The following is an 18589-nucleotide window of genomic DNA, read 5'->3' as shown; positions in this document are numbered from 1 at the left end:
GCAGCATTTCAGGCAACCCCCCTGCTCCCAGACAGCTTAGGCTGGAAAGCTGTTTTCCATAAAATTCCTGGTCAAACACAGCTGAAATAAAGGCCCATACTTTACATGCTTAACAACCTCCAGCGCGGCGGTGGGAACACAATGCCGCTCTGTGGAAAAACGCTCACCGGGAAGAACAGGCAGTGGGAGGCCGGGGAGCGGTGGAGGGACCTGCCAGGAACGCTCCTGCATCCCAGTTCCAGGGCTAAAGCTCACAGGGGGTGGAAGCAGGCGACTGCCCCGGGGCAGAGCTGCACCCTTCCCACCGCCCCAGCGTTAAACCAGTCGCCCCATGCGCCAACGTGTTAGTTTTACATTACTTACACTTAGGAGAAAGCGACAGCTACATGTTGTGCTATTTGATATCATTTGCTTTCAGAAAGCCATCACCCGGGTTAATCAAATTCTTCAAACCCATTGCTTTAGTACAGTTGTCAGCAGCCTGTTAGTGTAAACTTCCAGTATGGATTTCAAAAAATAACAACCCTCGTTTGTGACCGTAGGTTTAGTATGCCAAAAGTTACTTTTGAGATGCGTTATTTCCAAAAGACTATTGCAAGATCTTAGTCATAAGAAGCCTGGAGAGACGTTATAAAACCCAGCTCAAGACAGAACCTCCTTTCAGTCCCTCCTAGTCCGATACGCCGCGTCCCTCCCTCCCGCAGGCGTACGAGCTCCCCTTGCCTCCTCCCCAAGGAAACACTCTCCTGTGCAAGCTGCCTTGGATGCGAGGGGGCACTGAGTTGCTTGCAAGTGAATAGTCACCAATTTATTTTTTTTTTTTTTTTTTAAACCTTGCCCTTCTGATGTACTTGTCAGGTGACCCCAGACCTGGGGGGCCCTCGGGGAGCCCGCTGTGCCCCGGGGGGCTGCTCCTGCTCAGAGGCGTTTGCTTTTGCTGCAGGTCGTGCAGAGGAGGCCGGCGTTGTCCAGGGCGAAGGGTTTGCCCGTCAGCAGCGTCTCGCACTCCAGGCAGGCAAAGTGCTTCTTGTGCCAGGCCAGCCCTTCTGCCTGCTGGTAGTCCTCCGAGAAGATGATCTAGGGGACAGACAGACAGACAAGTGCTTATTTCCACCATCTGGCCAAGCCGGAGCAGGGAGAGTGAGCCCCACGCCTCCCACCGTGCCCATTAGCCCTGGAGGCCAGGCTGCGGGAAGGGGTGAATAAAAGGCACGGGATTGCTCCTGGGGAAGTGAGACAAAGTCACGGGCTGCAATTAAGCACTATAAAACCATCAGATTTTAAATGCAACTGAAGCCGGATTGTTGCTCTGAGGTAGATACGGCACAGCCAGCTGGGATCGCCACTAACATCGCGCTGTTCTGTCCCATTTTCTTTAGGCACCTCCAGCCGCAGCCCCGGTGACCGGCGCCAGAAGGATGCGCTCCCAGAGGGCACCCGGGAGGCGCGGGCGGGCAGGGAAAGGCACATGCCGGAGAGGCCCTGGATGAGCCGGCGGGAGCGCGGTGCCGCGGGACGGCGGCTGGTGCCTACCTCGTCGCAGCCGGCGCAGCGCGGGCGGAGGCTCTCGCAGTAGTGGCGCCCGCACCAGGCCGCCCCGCTCTTCCAGAAGTAGATGAGGTCAACGAGGGGCTCGGAGCAGCGGCAGCAGACGAAACAGGCTGGGTGCCACTGCCGCGAGTAGCCGGCCCTGTCGGCGTACACCACCGGGCAGTCCCCCAGCACCGCTTGCTTGCAGGTCTCGCAGCGCTGCAAGAGAGGGTCAGGCAGTGAGCACGGGGAGGGAAGGCAGCAGCCACGTTCAGTGCACAGGGTGGAGATTTCATTGAATCACAGAATGGTTTGGGTGGGAAGGGACCTTAAAGCCCATCCAGTGCCACCCCTGCCCTGGGAAGGGACACCTCCCACTAGACCACTCTGCTCCAAGCCCCGTCCAACCTGGCCTTGAACCCCTCCACGGAAGACGTTTACTTCTCAGATGTACTGATTCACAGCATCTTTTCAGTGCATCGTTCTTAACCGCACAACTGGTAAGCGGCACAGTTAGCAAAACAGAACAACACACAACCTCCAACCACCTCCTCAACGCGTCCCACTTCTAAAGAGCCTGAAGGACCTACTGTGTTCCTGCTCGACCCCACAGCACCACGGAGGGCAGCGGAAATAAAATGTTCAGTTCCAGGACTGCTAAGCTGTGTGGCTTGGGCTGTTTTTGTTTGAGCTCTTGTTCTGCGAACAGAACTCCAAAGCCAGATTTTACAGTGGTATCAGCTTGGAAGGGACAGCAAACACACTGAAGTGAGGGTGTAGAAACAGTGCAGCGAGGTGAAAGAGCAAGGAAAGCTAAACTGAAGGGCAGGCAATGGCTGCAGCTCAAAAGTGCGGGGAAAAACGTCTCAGTTGTGCAGTGGGGCTCAGACAACACGGAGAGCACCACAGGGCCCCCATGGCCAGTAGAACCAACAGCTCCAAGTCTATCACCCCAGATCCTGTGCAAACATCTGGATGAGTGCTGTGTATGGACAGAACAACAAATCACACTATAATTAAAAGTCATTACAAATATGTATTTGCCAGCCCTCACCTGGAATACTGCTTACTTTCTTCCAGCCAGATCCTCGGGCAGGTAAGAACAGCACCACCCCCAGCAGCTGTGTTCAGCCTTTGGGACCCCCCCCAAGCTAAAATCAGCCTTCACTACAATCCAAAGGTTCTCCAAGAAAGAGTTAAGACGTCCTACAGTGCAGAAGTGCAGCACGTCAAAGATGATGTTTTGCACAGAGATTAGGAACTTTGGTCCTTTCTCACTGTTTTTTTCATGTATACATCTATGCGTACGGCAGATGTCACTCCACAGATTTCAGCAGAGTGCTTTTAATTTATAACAGTCTAAAGAGACAGAATTAGATTTGGCTAATCTGGAGATTAATTAGCGTCTATGCATATTACACACAAGACCAACTGGGTTTACTCTTTATCCGTGCCTGCAGAGTGATCCTGCGATTAGTTAATCGCAAGCTGTAAAGCTCCCCTCGCTGAAGCTGACGGGCTGTTATTTAAGTTCCCATTTCAGTCTGGCTGGCCCAGGTCAGGCTAATAGCTGCTGAGCCTGTGCTTCCTCACTCCCTGCAAGAAATGTTCTTAAGCGGCAGCGGGAGCCTCTTCCAGCAGAGCCCTTGGCTGCAAGGTGCGACCCCCCGCCACCTCCGCAGCCGCCGGGCTGGGGCTGCGCGAAACCAAGAGGCGGCGTGCGGCAGCTGGTGTGTCACCCGTGCTGCGCTCCGAGCTGCCGTGCCCGACCAGAGCGTCTGCACCGCGGCGTGTCCACACCTGCACGCTCCAGGGGCGCAGGGTCGGGAATGCCCCCGCGCTCAGATGACGACTTCACTTACAAATGCTTTGTTTTAAGACAACAAGCTTCTAAGAGGGGGGTGGAAGAAACTCAAAAATAAAATTTCTCAGCAGGGGTAAACTAACCGTTCCTAAGCTGCAGGAGGACACCACGGACGGGGCAGGAACAGAGGAGAGGGGCAGCTGTGGTCCCTGCCCCAAGAAACACCACCCTGATGCCACCAGGGCCTGGGGAACCCTGCGCTGGGAGGACAGGACCCCGTGGTGATCCTCCCTGCTATGACCCCAGTAAAGCAGCAGCAGAATCGGCCTCTCTGGGGGGCAGACAGACAACATGGGGGCTCCTCCGTGAGCTCTGCAAGTGCCAAACTACAGATGAGCTCCCCATCACATCCAGCCACTCCTGCCAGGTCATGGCACAAGCGCAGAAGAGACCAGTCTTTGCAGCTGGGGAGTTTTCTTAAACTCATTTCTCCCTTCACACAGCAGAAGGCTACAGGTCTTTCTACACCCACCAAGTGGTTTTTGTTTTGTTGCTATTATTTCTAGCACACCACATGTTTTGCTATGGCATCCTCCCTCGTTCAATCTGAATTTTCAGTAACTGTCCCGCAGCCCTTGGAGCAGTCCCACCACACTGATGGGCATCCCCCGTTTTACCAGCAAACCCAGTATGACAAGCAAAGGCAGTGCAACAGGAGACGAAATATTTCCTGGCTTGGCTTTCGCGCGAGTCGGAGAGGGGCTGTGTCTGCTTATGCGACTCCTTCCACTGTGAAGGGCTTCAGATACATTTCTAAGCGCTCCCAAGCCCCAAGCCAAGGAAGGATTGGCTCCAGCACTATGCAGAAGACCAGGCTATTTGTGGTCTCCACGAAGAAGAGAACAAGTAGGTGAAGTTGGCACTAGGTGCAGAGGGGCTGGAACCCATCCCATGGGACCCCAGGCCCCTGGTACCCCCCAGGGCACCAGATTCAGGCAACTCAGGGCACTGGAGAGCCCAACCCTGCAGCTGCCTCCACGCTGGAGAACTGCCAGACACATCCATCGCAGCCCTGCTTATCTTGCAAGATCTAACAGCAAGAACAAACACCAGCAGCTTTCCAACTCCCAGCTCAAGTTTCTTGCCAATAAGAACTGTTAAAAAAAAACCCACCCAACTTATTTTGCTGCTTCTTTCTATGGCAATTATTCACAGGGCTCTTCCTAAGCATCGTAACTTCCTTCCCCCTGCCATTTACACAGTAAATAAAAATGGCTCTTCAAATTTAAGATAGGGATTACAGCTTGGTACTCATTTTACATCTCCGTCAGGTAGGGAGAGGAGTGAAGACTTAATTAGCAGATTTACCAGAGGTGTTGGCCAAGAAAGTGTCCCTTTCTCCTAAGCTTTTTCAAACTTGCTGTCTCCGCTGGCTGCTGTTTTGCAATGACGGCTCCCACAGACGGAGCTCCCCAGGCACCACGAGCCCCCCCCGAGGACTCGCTACAACCCTGGCCTCAAGATTTTTGGGACTATGGCTCGTTTTGATCAACTGCTTCAGGATTTGATTGGATTCCAACACAGTGGATTATAACACCAGAAGACTTTCCAGTTCTGAGGGGGTTAAAGATGATTTTGCGCTCGGTGCAGAACACTCAGTCACACAGGACAGACACGTTACAGTGACGGGGCCCCTCTCTGCAGCCCAGACGCATTCAGAAAGCTGTCTGAGCTCAGATGCCTCTCGTGGCGATTTATGTTGGCCCTGTATGTTTTCCTTTACACACCAATTTCAACACAGCTGGCCTGAGTGTGCAACGAGAGGTTTAACAGCCTCAGCACAGGGACCACACAAACACCCCAGGAAATCATTCCAGCCTGTTTATTGGTGCAGCTTTGGTGCTTTCTGGGTTCTTTCTCTTCCAGAGCAAGGGTAGTGGGTTTTTGTTAGGGTTTTTCCCCCCCCACATCCAACCTTCATAAATCTATAGTTCAGACTCATGACTTGATGCGAAATAGGGTGAAATCAAGCTGTTAGTGCTGCCTAACAAGTTTGGTATTCAATAGATTCATATCTGTGTCCTACTTCTAGCGGACTCCATGAAAAAACACCATGCAAACTGCTTGAGAATCAGGATCTCCAAAATAAGCTATTCGGCACCCTATTTTCCCCCTATGCCCTTGAACCAGAGGCACTCATATCTTCTCAAAAAGCCTTCTTCATTGCTGCAGTCCTGCTGGTCTTTGAGGGTCAGGACAAACACACTCCCAGCCAAGGACAGCATGCCCCGGAGTGGCCCTGAGCAGGCTGGTGGTACTTGTGGGCATCACCTGCAGCATCCTGGAGAGCAGTGGTGGAAGAGGCTCCGGGGAGCTTGCTCAGGCTTGGGAGCAGGCATCTTGTTTATTCTTAGGAGACACACAGAAGATGGTCACGCAGGCAGAGAGGTACCTAAACCTCCACATGTCTGCTCCACATGGAGCATGCTACATTTCAACCCTGAATACATCGACAACATTGAAGCCTCCAGTGTCGCTGGCTTCATGCACTTCACTTTCTCAGTCCCTTTACATCCATTCTTGATCTTTATATGGTTCATTTTTATAGAACCATAAAAGTGTCTAGGTTGGATGGGACCTTTAAGATCATCGAGTCCAACCATCAACCCAACACTGACAAAAACCACCACTAACCCGTGTCCCTCAGCACCACGTCTGCCTGTCTTTTAAATCCCCCCAGGGATGGCGACTCCACCACTTCCCTGGGCAGCCTGTTCCAATGCTTGATAACCCTTTCAGTGAAGAAATTTTTCCTCATATCCTTCCTAAATCTCCCCTGGCGCAACTTGAGACTGTTTCCTCTTGTCCTGCCACCTTTACTTGGGAGAAGAGACTGACCCCCCCCGGCTACACCCTCCTTTCAGGTGGTTGTAGAGAGCGAGAAGGTCTCCCCTCAGCCTCCTTTTCTCCAGGCTGAACACCCCCAGCTCCCCCAGCTCACATCTTCTTTCAGCCTCACACACACTGCAAAGTGCTCTATCTCATTTTTCCATGGCAGAACTTTTCTTCCAGTGCAGGTTTGTGAAAGCCAGTAGACCTTCTGGAAGTTTACCACATTTCAGATCTTGGGACACAGTCCATTCCTATCAGGTCAGCTGCATTAATTCCTGCATGGGAGATCAAATTAAAACAGGCAGTATTTGTTAGAGGGGGAACAGGTCTGTCTTCAGTAGGGCAAGAAACCCCAGCCCTTCGCAGCCTGCCGCGAGCTGTGCTGCACAGCGCGTCTCCTGCAACTGCTTTGGAAGCAGTTCCATTTTTCAGCTAGTGCCTCTAGACAAATGATGCTTTAAACTACAGAGAATAACATCACAGCTATGTATTTATTTGGAAGGATGACCTTGCAGTCTAAATAAACCCTCATTGCTAAAATGACTTTTATTGATATGTTTAATAGAAACCTTCCTTTTTTGGTTATTTTTTTTTTAGCTTAAAATTCTTTTTCCAGGTCAGTATTTTGCTGCAATAGTGAAAAACTTTTACTGTATTCCTGGACTCTGAAAGTCAGATGCGTGTTAATAGAAAAGGCCACAGCAGAGGGGAGACATTACCCGATATGGAAGGAAAATGAAAACTGCTCTTAACATGTTACAATCTCAGTTCAGCAATGGCTAGAAAAATCTTGCTTTAGGAATACTCAGACACCACTTTTTCCCCAGCTTTAAATCCTCTGCTGCAAGTTACCCTCGCAAGGGCCAGTACAAAGTTTTCACTCACCATATTTTATGATAAGCATTTGTTCAGCAACCACAATGGCCACTCCAGACAGCGCTGGGAGAATATAAATCTAGAAGTGTGTTAGGGAATCTCAATCATCTCCCTGTGGAAAAGTATTTTTAAGCCCAGAGACATGCGTGGTCTGTTCAAAGTCCCCCAGAGCGATTACAGCCCTGGGAGCACTATCTCCATGTTCACAGCTTTGCAATAATTAGACTGAGCCACCACCTCCTGTCATTTGCGGTCTTTCCACTTGCACTGGCATGGAAACTCAGCTGGAAACACTCACTAACTCGCAGTAAAACACAGTTTCTGTTCTTGAGCACCTTACTGACACACAATCATCCAGGGACATGTCACGCCCACTCTTTCAGAGCTGCCAAGAATCCAAAGTTGAAACCACTGGCTCCTACAGTTAAGGGAAAACGCGCTTACCTTGGTGGTTCAGCACAGCTGTTGCTGTGGAGGGAGGGAGATGGTGAAGGGGAGATCACCCACCCCTCCGCACCCCTCTTGGATGGACGCTGGTGCTCAGCAGGGTGGCAGGACCATGCCAGGGGACCCACTGGGGTCTTTCAGAGCTGCACCAAAGCACAGCACCATGCAACCTGGCACTCCTCTGCGGGTTTGAAAGAGCATGCCGCAGCTTGGACAAGCCCTCAGGAGCAGTACTGTCAACAAGGAACAGATAACCCTGGCCGCTGCAATCTTTTCCCCCCTCTTGTTGAGACCGGATCTATTCCCCAAAAGCTCCCCGCACTCCGAGCGGAGCTGGGACACCGCTTCCAGCCCATCCCACCGCCGAGCCCAGGGCTTACGTAGTGCTCTGCCGTGGGCGCACGCTCCAGGGCCCCGTTGGTGGACTCGGGGGGTTTGCTGGCAGCGATGCTCTTGTCCTGCGGCTTCCCCTCCTCCTTCCCGACGCCGCCCTGGCCTGGCAGGGCCACCTCCCCAACACCCAGCGCCTCCGCTTTATACTTCTTCACAAAGTCTTCCATCAGCTTCAGCTCGCCCTCGGCCAGGCCGCGGCACTGGGATGGGTCCTGGTCGTACAGCGGGAGTTGTCTCATCAGCTGCCGCCGGCGATAGTACGCCCCGTCTGTTCCCGCCACCGGCTGCATCTCCTTTGGGATCAGCTCCATGTACTGCATGGCCTGGGAGGGAGAGAGCACCCACAGTTACTCTGAGCCACTGTTGGCAGGGAAGCACCAGCTTTCTTTGCAAAGAGATGCTCTGCTCGCCCTATGGAGCAGTGGCAGAAAATGTGCCCCTTCCCCTCCCTCCCCCTTCGAGTCGTTCTAACACACACTTCAGAAATAAAAGGCTGAACATACTCAGATGCAAGTAGTATCCTGGCTACTGTTAGTCATTTCATCCTCAGGAAACAGGCTGGGTGGTTTTGGGGGGATTTTTGGTGGTGTTTTTTTTTTTTTTTTAAAAAAACCAAAAAAAAACCCACCACCACCACCAGACTCCCCAGGAAAGCAAAGCAGCAGAGACTTGCTTCACTAGTTTGCACCCAGATCACAACACACCCTCCTTCACTGGCACTAAGGTGCCACTGTGCCAGGTAACTTGCCAACAAGGCAGCCAAAAAGACCAGAAACCCATGAACATCAAAACCTGAGAGCAGCCGGCTTCCCACTGCCCTGGGCTGGGGTGGGGAGAGGGATGGAGGCTGCGCCAAGAGCCCTCATGGGCTGCATGCAGCATAGTTTATAGCAAAAGATCCGCCATTATCACTTAAAAAAAGTAAAAATATCATTATAAGAAGAAAAAGTAGTCAGATGGCAGTGGAGCCTCTGTCTTAACACTGACAGCCACCAGCTCTACCCAACTACTGATTTTGCCCTGAAGGGAAGGTGTTTGGTGACTGGTGCCCTGCACCATGGAAAGCAAACACCAAGGAACAAACACTCTCCAAAATAAAGTCTTCTACTCAACTGGCCACTAGCCACTATCTTAAAAGCCGAGTAAACCAGGATCTGGCCCGAGGTCTGTCCCACGCTGAATTCGCGTTTGCAGGCGGCGGGGTCGGCACAGTTAACAACTTCTGGCCCGGAGCTGAGGGGAAGGGAGTTCCCACTCGAGGCATTTTTCCTATTGTGGTGTGAAGAGCCGAGGGGCAGCCAGTTGGCTCTCTGCCATTCCGTTTTAAAGACCAGCATCCAGCTGCATTAGATTTGGTTCTTACTTGGTCAGCATTTGAAAACTGAATTTTAAAAAAAGTAGAGGAGCGATTAACCGTTTACTGTACACAGCCTGGCCCAGCATGGCCTTTGACATACAGAAGCGTTTGCACTACAGTGAACAACTCATCGCGTCTGTACAGCCTTCAGAGTCAGGCAGCAGCGTGGCAGGGCAAGAGTCCTGCCTGAAGATTTGCAATAGCAACAGATAAATGATTTAATGGAGGCAGGGCTCCTTCCCCATGCCTAGGAGCGCGTGTTAACCTCGCTGCACATTATGATATCAGGCATCAATGCTCAGTGCATCGCGCCTCTGCACAATGGCAGGAGTGATATCCAGGAGTTCACTGAGGGAGGGTCGTCGCCCCGTGGGAGAAGGTGCGCTTGGGAATGGCTGCTGGAGCCGCAGGATGCTGTCAGAGTGACCTGGTGCACAGATGGCTTTCACAGAAGTGAGAAATCCTAATAGGAACTGCAGAAGCAAGAGGCAAGAACTCCCCAACAGCTCCTCCCGGGCCTCACACGGGCACTGCCCCACAAAACACGGATACTGCCAGCGAAACCTGACAACGGGAAAGAAAAGCAATGCAAGCCCCAGAGCTGTAGGACCGTGGGCATGAGGACAGCAGATGCTACGCAGCCTGCGCTGGCTTGGTTCAGCCGCAGCGAGAGCGCTAGTAAAGTAGTTACATGGTAGGATCTTAATGGAAGAAATTCTTAATCCACTACAAATGTGCCAAGACTAACGAACGCTTACACCAGCGCCGCGAGAGCAGCACCGCGCCAGCACGTGCCTCTGAGGCGCCTGGTTCCGCTCCAGCGCCGGACTCCGCACTGGCCATGCGAAATGTCTGTGCTGGAAGTGAGAGAGAAGAGCAAACCTCATGCCTTCGAGGAGCGCAGATGCAATGCTCAGGGCAGCTGCCAGCATCTGCACAGACACGCGGTGGGTTTTCACTCCCTGATCAAGGCAATGCTTAAAGTTCTAATTGCAGGTGTTGTAAGATGTGTCCAGAGAATAGATCAGGGAAAAAAATTCAACCTGACACCAAAAACTGAAATGAAGGATAATAAAAAGCTGTTTCTTCTGCTGCTACCACATATTATTATGGTCGAATGCTATGTCACCTTAGCACAGATAATTTTGAGGAAGAGTATTTTAAGTTTTCACTGTTAACTACTGAATTTTGGAGGTATTTTCTGATCTGTTCTTTTCACTTTCCCCAAGGACCCTGAATATCTACTTCATAACTTCTCCAGGCACGGCTTAATGAAAACACACTCTGAACTTCCTCCTATTATTGGACCATCGACTTCAGGACAACAATATTAAAAACAATCCCAATTTTCCAGCCTGCCTTCAGAAGGAAATCACTGGAGCGAGTCAGTTATGCACTAAAAGCTTTTTGGCCCAGATCCCTTTTGAACTATCCCGAGGACGGATGACATCCAGCATTTCTCTTAAAAGTTTGTCAAGTTGATCTTCAAAGCCAAAATTTATCAAGGTTTGTCTTCAAAGCTCTTGCACATTGTTTACTTGAACCAAGACATCTTCCAGCCTGTCTGGGCACCATAAGGGGTCCCAAAGCTCTCCTGAAGCCCGTGTCCCCAGAGCCAGCGCCACAGGGATGGGGTTTGCTGGGGGAGCCACCGGGCTGGCTGCATCTGGGATCACCCCAAACACACAATCACAAGGGGGTACCCTTGGGGTCCAATGAAGCAGAGAGCAGCCCAGGAGCCACAGTCTGGGCATCCTCTGCAGCGAGGAGCCAACCCTGCCCCACAGTGCAGGCAGAAGTGACCTCGGGTTCCCCACCAGCCCCGGGCTGGGCAGCAGGCTCCACGGATGGGCTGGGTGGGAAGAGTGCCAGTATTGTCCTCCCCATCCCTCTCGAGCTCCCAGGTTCCCCCAGGACCGGTGGGAGGCAAACAGTGATTAAACAAACACTCCTGCTGGGCCAGCAACTACCAGAGAGACAAAAAGGAGACGGTGAGAGCAGCGCTGTGATTAAACAGCTGGTGCACGGAGGCCTCGGTCCCTCATTAAAGCCCAATTAGCACCGTAGACCTCAACTGCATTCCCAGTATGGGCTGCATGCCACCCCAATCAGCCCCTCTGAGGGGGTGAGGGCAACTGGGTTTTAAGAAGAAATAAGTCCGTCTGCCTCTTGGGTCTGCAGCTGCAATTTCACATTTGTTTCCCCAATTCTTTAGAAAATCTGGTTGCAATTTTCAGCAGCTTTAAACTATTTTGTTCAATTTGAAGAGCAAAAGCTGTCCACTAATGACAGTGTAATATGTAATGTTTTTAGTACCACAACACAGTTAAAAGACAGTAAAATGCTTTCCCTCAAGAAGCGCTCTGCTGGCTAACACTTCCACATGCCAAAAACCACTTCCATTTGTTCCCACACAGCAATATTCCTTGTCCAGACAGAAAACAGCCACAGGAGGGGAGGTGGGGCTGGGGACTTGGGTTTGGATCCAGCGCTTGGCACAGGACCACGATCTTCATCTCCCCTTTTCACCCTGAGTCCTCTTTACCAAACCTCAGAGGAGGCCACGGAGATGCTGGGAGGGCTGGAGCCCCTCTGCTGGGAGGACACACTGAGAGAGCTGGGGGGGTTCAGCCTGGAGAAGAGAAGGCTCCGGGGAGACCTTGGAGCCCCTTCCAGTCCCTAAAGGGGCTCCAGGAAAGCTGGGGAGGGACTCTGGATCAGGGAGGGGAGCCATGGGATGAGGGGGAATGGTTTTAAACTGGAAGAGGGGAGATTTAGATGAGATCTGAGGAAGAAATTCTTTGCTGTGAGGGTGGTGAGCCCCTGGCCCAGGTTGCCCCATCCCTGGAGGGGTTCAAGGCCAGGCTGGACGGGGCCTGGAGCAGCCTGGTCTGGTGGGAGGTGTCCCTGCCCAGGGCAGGGGGTGGCACTGGGTGGTTTTTAAGGTCCCTTCCCACCCAAACCATTCTGTCATTCTATTTGGACCAGACTATGTCCAGTCATTTTAATGACTACCTCAGCATGCAAAGAAAATTATTATATTAGAGACACCATTTCTGTAACAGAATAATTTACAAACACAGCACTGGATTTAGATGCAGCATTACTTCTTTCCACACTGATTTAATTTCTCCGCTTTTGAGACAGACTGGAGCATAATTTCCTGAAGTGTTTGCTGAAAAAACCTCCAGGTAATGTCAGTGTCCCAGCCACCTACCTCAACCTGCACTGGCTGCTCCTGGGACAGGCTCACACCTGGACCTGCAAGAGGTCAGACTCACCAAGCAAGGCAGGACGTCCATCTCCAACAGGGAGGTCAAAGCCCACGGCAACTCCCCCTGCCCCAAGAAACCACCCAAAGAGCTTGTCTCCAAGCTGCCCCCTGAAGCCCGGTCCAGACTGCGTTTAGAAGCACGGAAACAGGTCTCTGGAGTTAACCCATCATTCTTGTGCGTGTCCCACAGTTTGCACAGCTTTCTGTCCCCTTGGTGCTCACCTGGGGTGTTTGGGGAGAGGACCAAGTCCCAGCCCAGCCACCCTGAGAAGGCCTGGAGGAATGGCCTCCACACCCAGCCTGGGGTTTTGGAGCCTGCGTGGGCTGCACAGGCGTTGTACAACTGGCAGGACAGCAGAGATGGGATCTCTCCTCAGCAATGTTTTTATTGGACATGAGCTCTACCAAAGTAGCGAGCTCTCTAGTTGTAAAACCCATTAAGACTTCTCCTAGAAATGTAAGCAAACCTATAAAAACCCAAAGGCAATCCACTCCCCTCTCCTACCTACTCTTGTTATTTACGTGGTTTTCCAAAATACAAAGTATTATGCACATTCTTGCTCTCCGAGGCAAACCATATGTTTTACTATTTTTCCCTGATAACTTTTTCCCAAGCCACGCTATGTTCTCCATTCAGCGACACAACCACCAGCCAAACGCGCGGTGGATTGTCTTACCAGCTTCTGGGTGAGCCCTGGGGGAGCCCACTCGTACGTGATGGTGTCGAAGGTGGGGTCTTTCCGAGAGACGATGGGGTTGGTGATGATCATGCGGTTCCTTTTGTAAATGCGAATGCCATCACCTCCTTTCACCCGGGTGGTCAGCGTGGCGTATTTGGAGTCTGACAGCAGGCGCCCAATTTTCCGATCGTCCTCCAGGTCCGAGCTCAGGCTGTGATCCTCCTGGCTGCATTTGCATGACTTGCAGATTTTCCTGCGTGTGACAAACAAGATCAACCTTTCGATGTGAGCTGGGCCGTGGGAGGCACGCAATCATGCGATGGCTCAGCCATGGAGCACCAGCCTCTTCTAAAGGCTGAACGCAGACCAGGGTATGGCATAAGACAAAAGGCTCCTGTGGCCCAAGCCATGTGTGCGAATTCAGCATGATTCCTAAAATGGTTTGGGTGTGAAGGGACCTTAAAGCCCACCCAGTGCCATCCCCCTGCCCTGGGCAGGGACACCTCCCACCAGACCAGGCTGCTCCAAGCCCCGTCCAACCTGGCCTTGAACCCCTCCAGGGATGGGGCAGCCACAGCTTCTCTGGGCAACACAGCAAAGAATTTCTGCCTCAGATCTCATCTAAATCTCCCCTCTTTCAGTTTAAAACCATTCCCCCTCGTCCCATGGCTCCCCTCCCTGACCCAGAGTCCCTCCCCAGCTTTCCTGGAGCCCCTTTAGGGACTGGAAGGGGCTCCAAGGTCTCCCCGGAGCCTTCTCTTCTCCAGGCTGAACCCCCCCAGCTCTCTCAGCCTGTCCTCCCAGCAGAGGGGCTCCAGCCCTCCCAGCATCTCCGGGGCCTCCTCTGGCCCCGCTCCAGCAGCTCCGTGTCCTTCTGCTGTTGGTGCCCAGAGCTGGAGGCAGCCCTGCAGGGGGGTCTCCCCAGAGCGGGGCAGAATCGCCCTGCTGCCCACGCTGCTGGGGATGCAGCCCAGGCTGCAGGGGGTTTCTGGGCTGCCAGCGCATGTTGATGGCTCATGTTGAGCTTCTCATCCCAAAGGGATCAGCAGCAGCACAGAGCTGCAAACCCCGAAGTGCTGTCCCTGAGCGAGAGCAGCCACAGCAGCGCTGATACACTGCTGCCTCCCACCCGCCCCAGGGAGCTGCCGCTTTCTGTGAGCATTGAAAACCCCTTCGAGCATTGCTAAATCTCCCACCCCCACCAGCCTCCAAGAGCTGAGCGCTGGCCTCGCCTCCCATGAAGCTTTACGTGCCATTTAAAGAGTGACTGATAAAGGAGGAATTGATACTTGAATGTCTGTGATTTTAACAGCCATAAATAAGTCTTTAAGACCACTCTCTGCTGGCCAGCTTTTCCATCAAATGCTAATAGCAAAAGGACAAACTAACTCTGATGCAACCCCAAGTATTGCAGCAGGATCCCGGAACAAGTATGATTCAAACCAGCCTCTAATCGAGTCAATTAAAAAAAATAATAGCGATTCAACCAAAGGAGTGTTTTAAAGTTTGATTTTCCATGCAGCTGAGGTATTGAAACGGGGAACCGAAGGCTGCAGGACACAACTGGCTGCCACCACCCTGGATTCCGCTGAGCGTTTCTGCAGCACAGACGGAGCTGGACGGGACCCTCTGCACAGCCCACACCCCACGGGAGCTCTGCGGGCTGGCAGAAAAGAGCCTAGTGTTTTGCAAGACAGCCTCAGAGGGCATTAATTCTTTTTTAATTAATGACATCTGGATTGCTGCCTTCCATTTCAAAGCCCCCTTTGTTTCTCCCAAGCAGAGAGGGCAGGGCAGCAGCCCACCGTCCCTGCCAGAGCCAGACACGCTGCACTGCTCGGCTCCCACCAGCTACTGACATCGGTGGCTATTTCAGTGTTTTTAAGAGAAAAAAACTGAAAATAAAGTATCAAATAACAAGACATTGCTGGCACTAAGCATAGCATTTTGGCCATCAGGACGCTCAGGACACCAGCAGCAATAGCCACCGTGGTGCTCAAGGACAAGGGTGACAGCCAGGCGCTCAGCTAAACTCCTACCAACAGTGCCAGATTATCCTTTGGGTCAGCATTTCCCTGCCTCCCAAGCCGGCAAGGACATGTTTGTTCCCACTAAGTAGTTTCCAAACAAGCCGAGGGGCTGGCCAGGTGGCATGGGGCCGGTGGAGGGTGCAGGCTCTGTGCAGGGCAGCGGGTGGCTCGTGCCAAGCACGGCGTGCAGCAGCTTCGGCAACGTGTCCCCTCCCGATGTCCCGCTGAGCAGTGCCAACCACGCAGGGCCGTGCTGGGGACAGTCCTGTGGCAGGTGAGACCCTTCTGCAGGCTGGGACATCTCTCAGCCCAGCCGCCTCCTCTGCCCAAACCACAGCTCACTGCCGAGACTTGCACCCAACCTAGCCGGGAGAGCCACAGCGAGCAGGCAGCGTTAGCAAAGGCAGAAAATAACGCCACTGCATCAAGTCTCAGCTTTGTTTAAGCACTTATAGATGAGATTTTAACTAAAAAAAAAAATTATAATAACAGAAGAGCAGGATGAGTGAAGGAAGGGGGGTGGAGAGCAGGGAGCAGAAGCATCTTCTCAGCTCTGCAGCTCTCCCAGCCAGACAGCGTGTCCTCTCTGCACCTCCCAGCACCACTCAAGTGCTCTAGCAGTTCTTCGTGCTCCAAGTCACTGGAGACTGAATATCGACAGGACCAAAGGGACAGCATTAGGGCAGGGCCCATCAAGGCCAAGACAATACCTCCAGGAATGTGGCTCAAAGCCTGTGCACGTCCCTCTGCAGCGTAAACAAGGCACACCTCTTCCCGACTGCGGCTGGCTCACCGACATCTGGAAAAGAACAGGACACCGGAGTTGGAAAGGCTTTATCCTCAAAGATTATCTGAGACTAAACTACTAATACTGTGTTTTGTCCTTCAGATGTTTTCTTCAGCTGTGCGTTGTGTCCTGTGAAGTCTCAAACCTCCCAAATGCCATTTGACCACTGTCCATGCAGACCTGCCACAAGTTTATACAGGGATGCTCGGGGTGAAGGTTTGCACCTTAAAGCGAGGGAAGATGGCACATCAACCAGTGAACATGCACACACGCTGGGCAGCCACCTTAACCTCATCCACAGGAGCCTCAGGTCCCATTAAAAGGTTATTTTGATTCAGCTTATACATTGCATATGAGTCTGTGCCGTCTGAGATGTCACGCAGCGAGACGTGGAGGTGCACTGCCATGAATCAATGCTGAACTGGCTTTACTGCAGCTCACGCCTCCTCCGTCTTTCTACAGGGGCTCAGTGTATTTTGGGAATGTGGCACATTTCCACCCCTCCGGCGCTGGCGTTTAGGGGTGGTTTCCACAGTGAACAGGAAACACGGCGGGGGAAGGCTCCGGGGAGGAAAGGCAGAGGGAAAAGGGCTGGGCTCTGCCCTCAGTGAGGACAGAAGAGAGTCAGTTTTATACATGGGGGCTCACTGCTGTGCAGACAGTCCCAGTTACCTCCCAACAGGAGAGACGGAGGTGCAAAAAACCACAACAGGAGCCAATAACATTGAAAATAAACCTATTTTAGTGCCTGCACCATGGATTTATCAAACATGGCTCTTTGAACGTGACGAATGCAGGAGGGTATGACGGGAGACAAAACTAAAGCACTGCAGGGAGCATCAGGGAGAAGCGACACCACGCGACACTGAATTTATCGCAGCCTGGTTGTTTTTACAGAAACTTGCAGACTCCTGTCTGAAAGACGTGTTTGTTCCCTGTAAAAATGGACTTAAGGAAAACAAGGACAGTCCCAGCCCAGGACACGCACACCCAGCAGAAGCAATGGCAGCATCACCGGAGCTTCGCCCACCTCAGCAGAACTGACCCCACGCAGTCAGAGATTAAACTCGAGGGTGGTCACCCACCTCCGCAAGCCCCCAGGACTCTCAGCGCCAAGCAGCACTATAAGGTATCAGTTTCTTGCAATTTTCCAACCAGAATGGACTTCGCACCCGGCATTTTCTGCTAAGACTTAACACATACGGGTCTCGCACCACCCTGCCCTTTTTGGTGCTTGCTGCCATTCATCAAGTTTTTGTAGATCTTTAATCCCTCTCGAAACACAAACTAGTTCTAGGCACCGGCTATTCATTTGCGCATACACAACGTAGAGCCCCTCAGAAGAACGGGGAAGGCTGCAGGGGTTTCAATGCCGGAGCAGGGTGGTGTCTGCCTGTGCAATCTTAATTTAGTCCATGTGTTTTTCTGGGCTGTGATAGTCTTTCATTACAAGATCACACGCTATTTAAAATCAATATTGTCGTGCCTCCTCCAGCCCCAGCCCCTCTCCCCACTACCCAGGGAGGGCTCGGTGCTCCCAGCTCCACACAGGGACAGGCAGAGGGCACCCTGGCCAACTCCCATTTTCAAGCAGAGGGATTGATAGCAGAAGAACAGAGGCTGTTTTTAAAGGGTGCATTTGGGGGAAAACAGGCTCAGCTCCTTCATACTGCAGAGCTATGGTTAAAAGAAAAAGAATAAACTCCGCTTTGAGAAGGCTCTGCAGGGACCCTGCATGGGTGGCTGGGCGCCAGGGCAGTGGCTTCGCTGGTGACCAGCCCTGAACTCTGCCCAGCAGTGCTGAGCTCCAGGGCTCCACTCGGATGCGGAGCTGGTGATGCCGCCAGTGATGACGCTGGTAGCCATTCCTTCCTCCTGCATCCCCCCAATCCACCAGCTCCCGTACCCCCCAAAGCTCCCATGCGGACCTGGGGCACCCCAACATACGTGTCCTCTGACATTCAAACTCACTTTCTGCAGTTTTCAAGAGGAAAAGGGTTATTTGGTAGCACTCAGGAAAGAAATTTAATTCACTTGGAAACCCATGTTGCTAATAAGGATGAAGCCTTTATGAACAGATAGTTCCAGAAACAGCTGGATGCTGGTTTGCCCATTTTAAAGGTAGATGACAAGCCTTTGCATGCTTTTATTTGTGCAGAACTATGAAGTCTCCATACAAGGCTGCTCATCCTTGAGGAACGTAGCCCGAAGGGTAGGGTACAGCCCATTTCAGCTCACTTCACCCACAGAACTGCCATTTCATTTGTGCCTGCGCTTTCACCTGGAGTTCGCACCTCATTTTTCACCTGCAGCCTTTCCAGATATTTTGAAGCCAGCAAAAAGACATCTCACCCTGGGATTTCATAAAAACACATCTTAAAAATGGTCTTAACATGCACACACCCTCCACCCTGTCTCTAATATCCAGAAAAATAGGTCATTTTTGATCCTTCAGGTATGTACCAGCTCTCCAAAAAATATAAAGACATTTAAGATTCCAGCACAGACCACTTAAAACC

At 52.2% G+C, this 18589-nt stretch overlaps 1 protein-coding gene across 2 annotated transcripts in view; it reads right to left on the bottom strand.

The window, feature by feature from the left end:
* Positions 1-807: 807 nt before the first annotated feature.
* LMCD1 (LIM and cysteine rich domains 1) overlaps positions 808-18589 on the bottom strand; it is a 32185-nt gene continuing 14403 nt past the window's right edge. For both annotated transcript variants that reach the window (XM_054216422.1, XM_054216421.1), the window contains exons 2-6: positions 15994-16082; positions 13251-13506; positions 7930-8265; positions 1534-1749; positions 808-1077 (exon numbers count right to left, since the gene is read on the bottom strand). In XM_054216422.1, the coding sequence (XP_054072397.1) occupies positions 919-1077; positions 1534-1749; positions 7930-8265; positions 13251-13506; positions 15994-16082 (1056 nt within the window). In that variant the 3' untranslated portion in view covers positions 808-918. The remainder of the gene's footprint in view (positions 1078-1533; positions 1750-7929; positions 8266-13250; positions 13507-15993; positions 16083-18589) is intronic.

This window comes from Rissa tridactyla, chromosome 10 (assembly GCF_028500815.1).
Source record: "Rissa tridactyla isolate bRisTri1 chromosome 10, bRisTri1.patW.cur.20221130, whole genome shotgun sequence".
In the NCBI taxonomy this organism is placed as follows: Eukaryota; Metazoa; Chordata; class Aves; order Charadriiformes; family Laridae; genus Rissa; species Rissa tridactyla.
The sequence above is the reverse complement of the archived record's forward strand: the minus strand, read 5'-3'. Positions and strand labels throughout refer to the sequence as shown.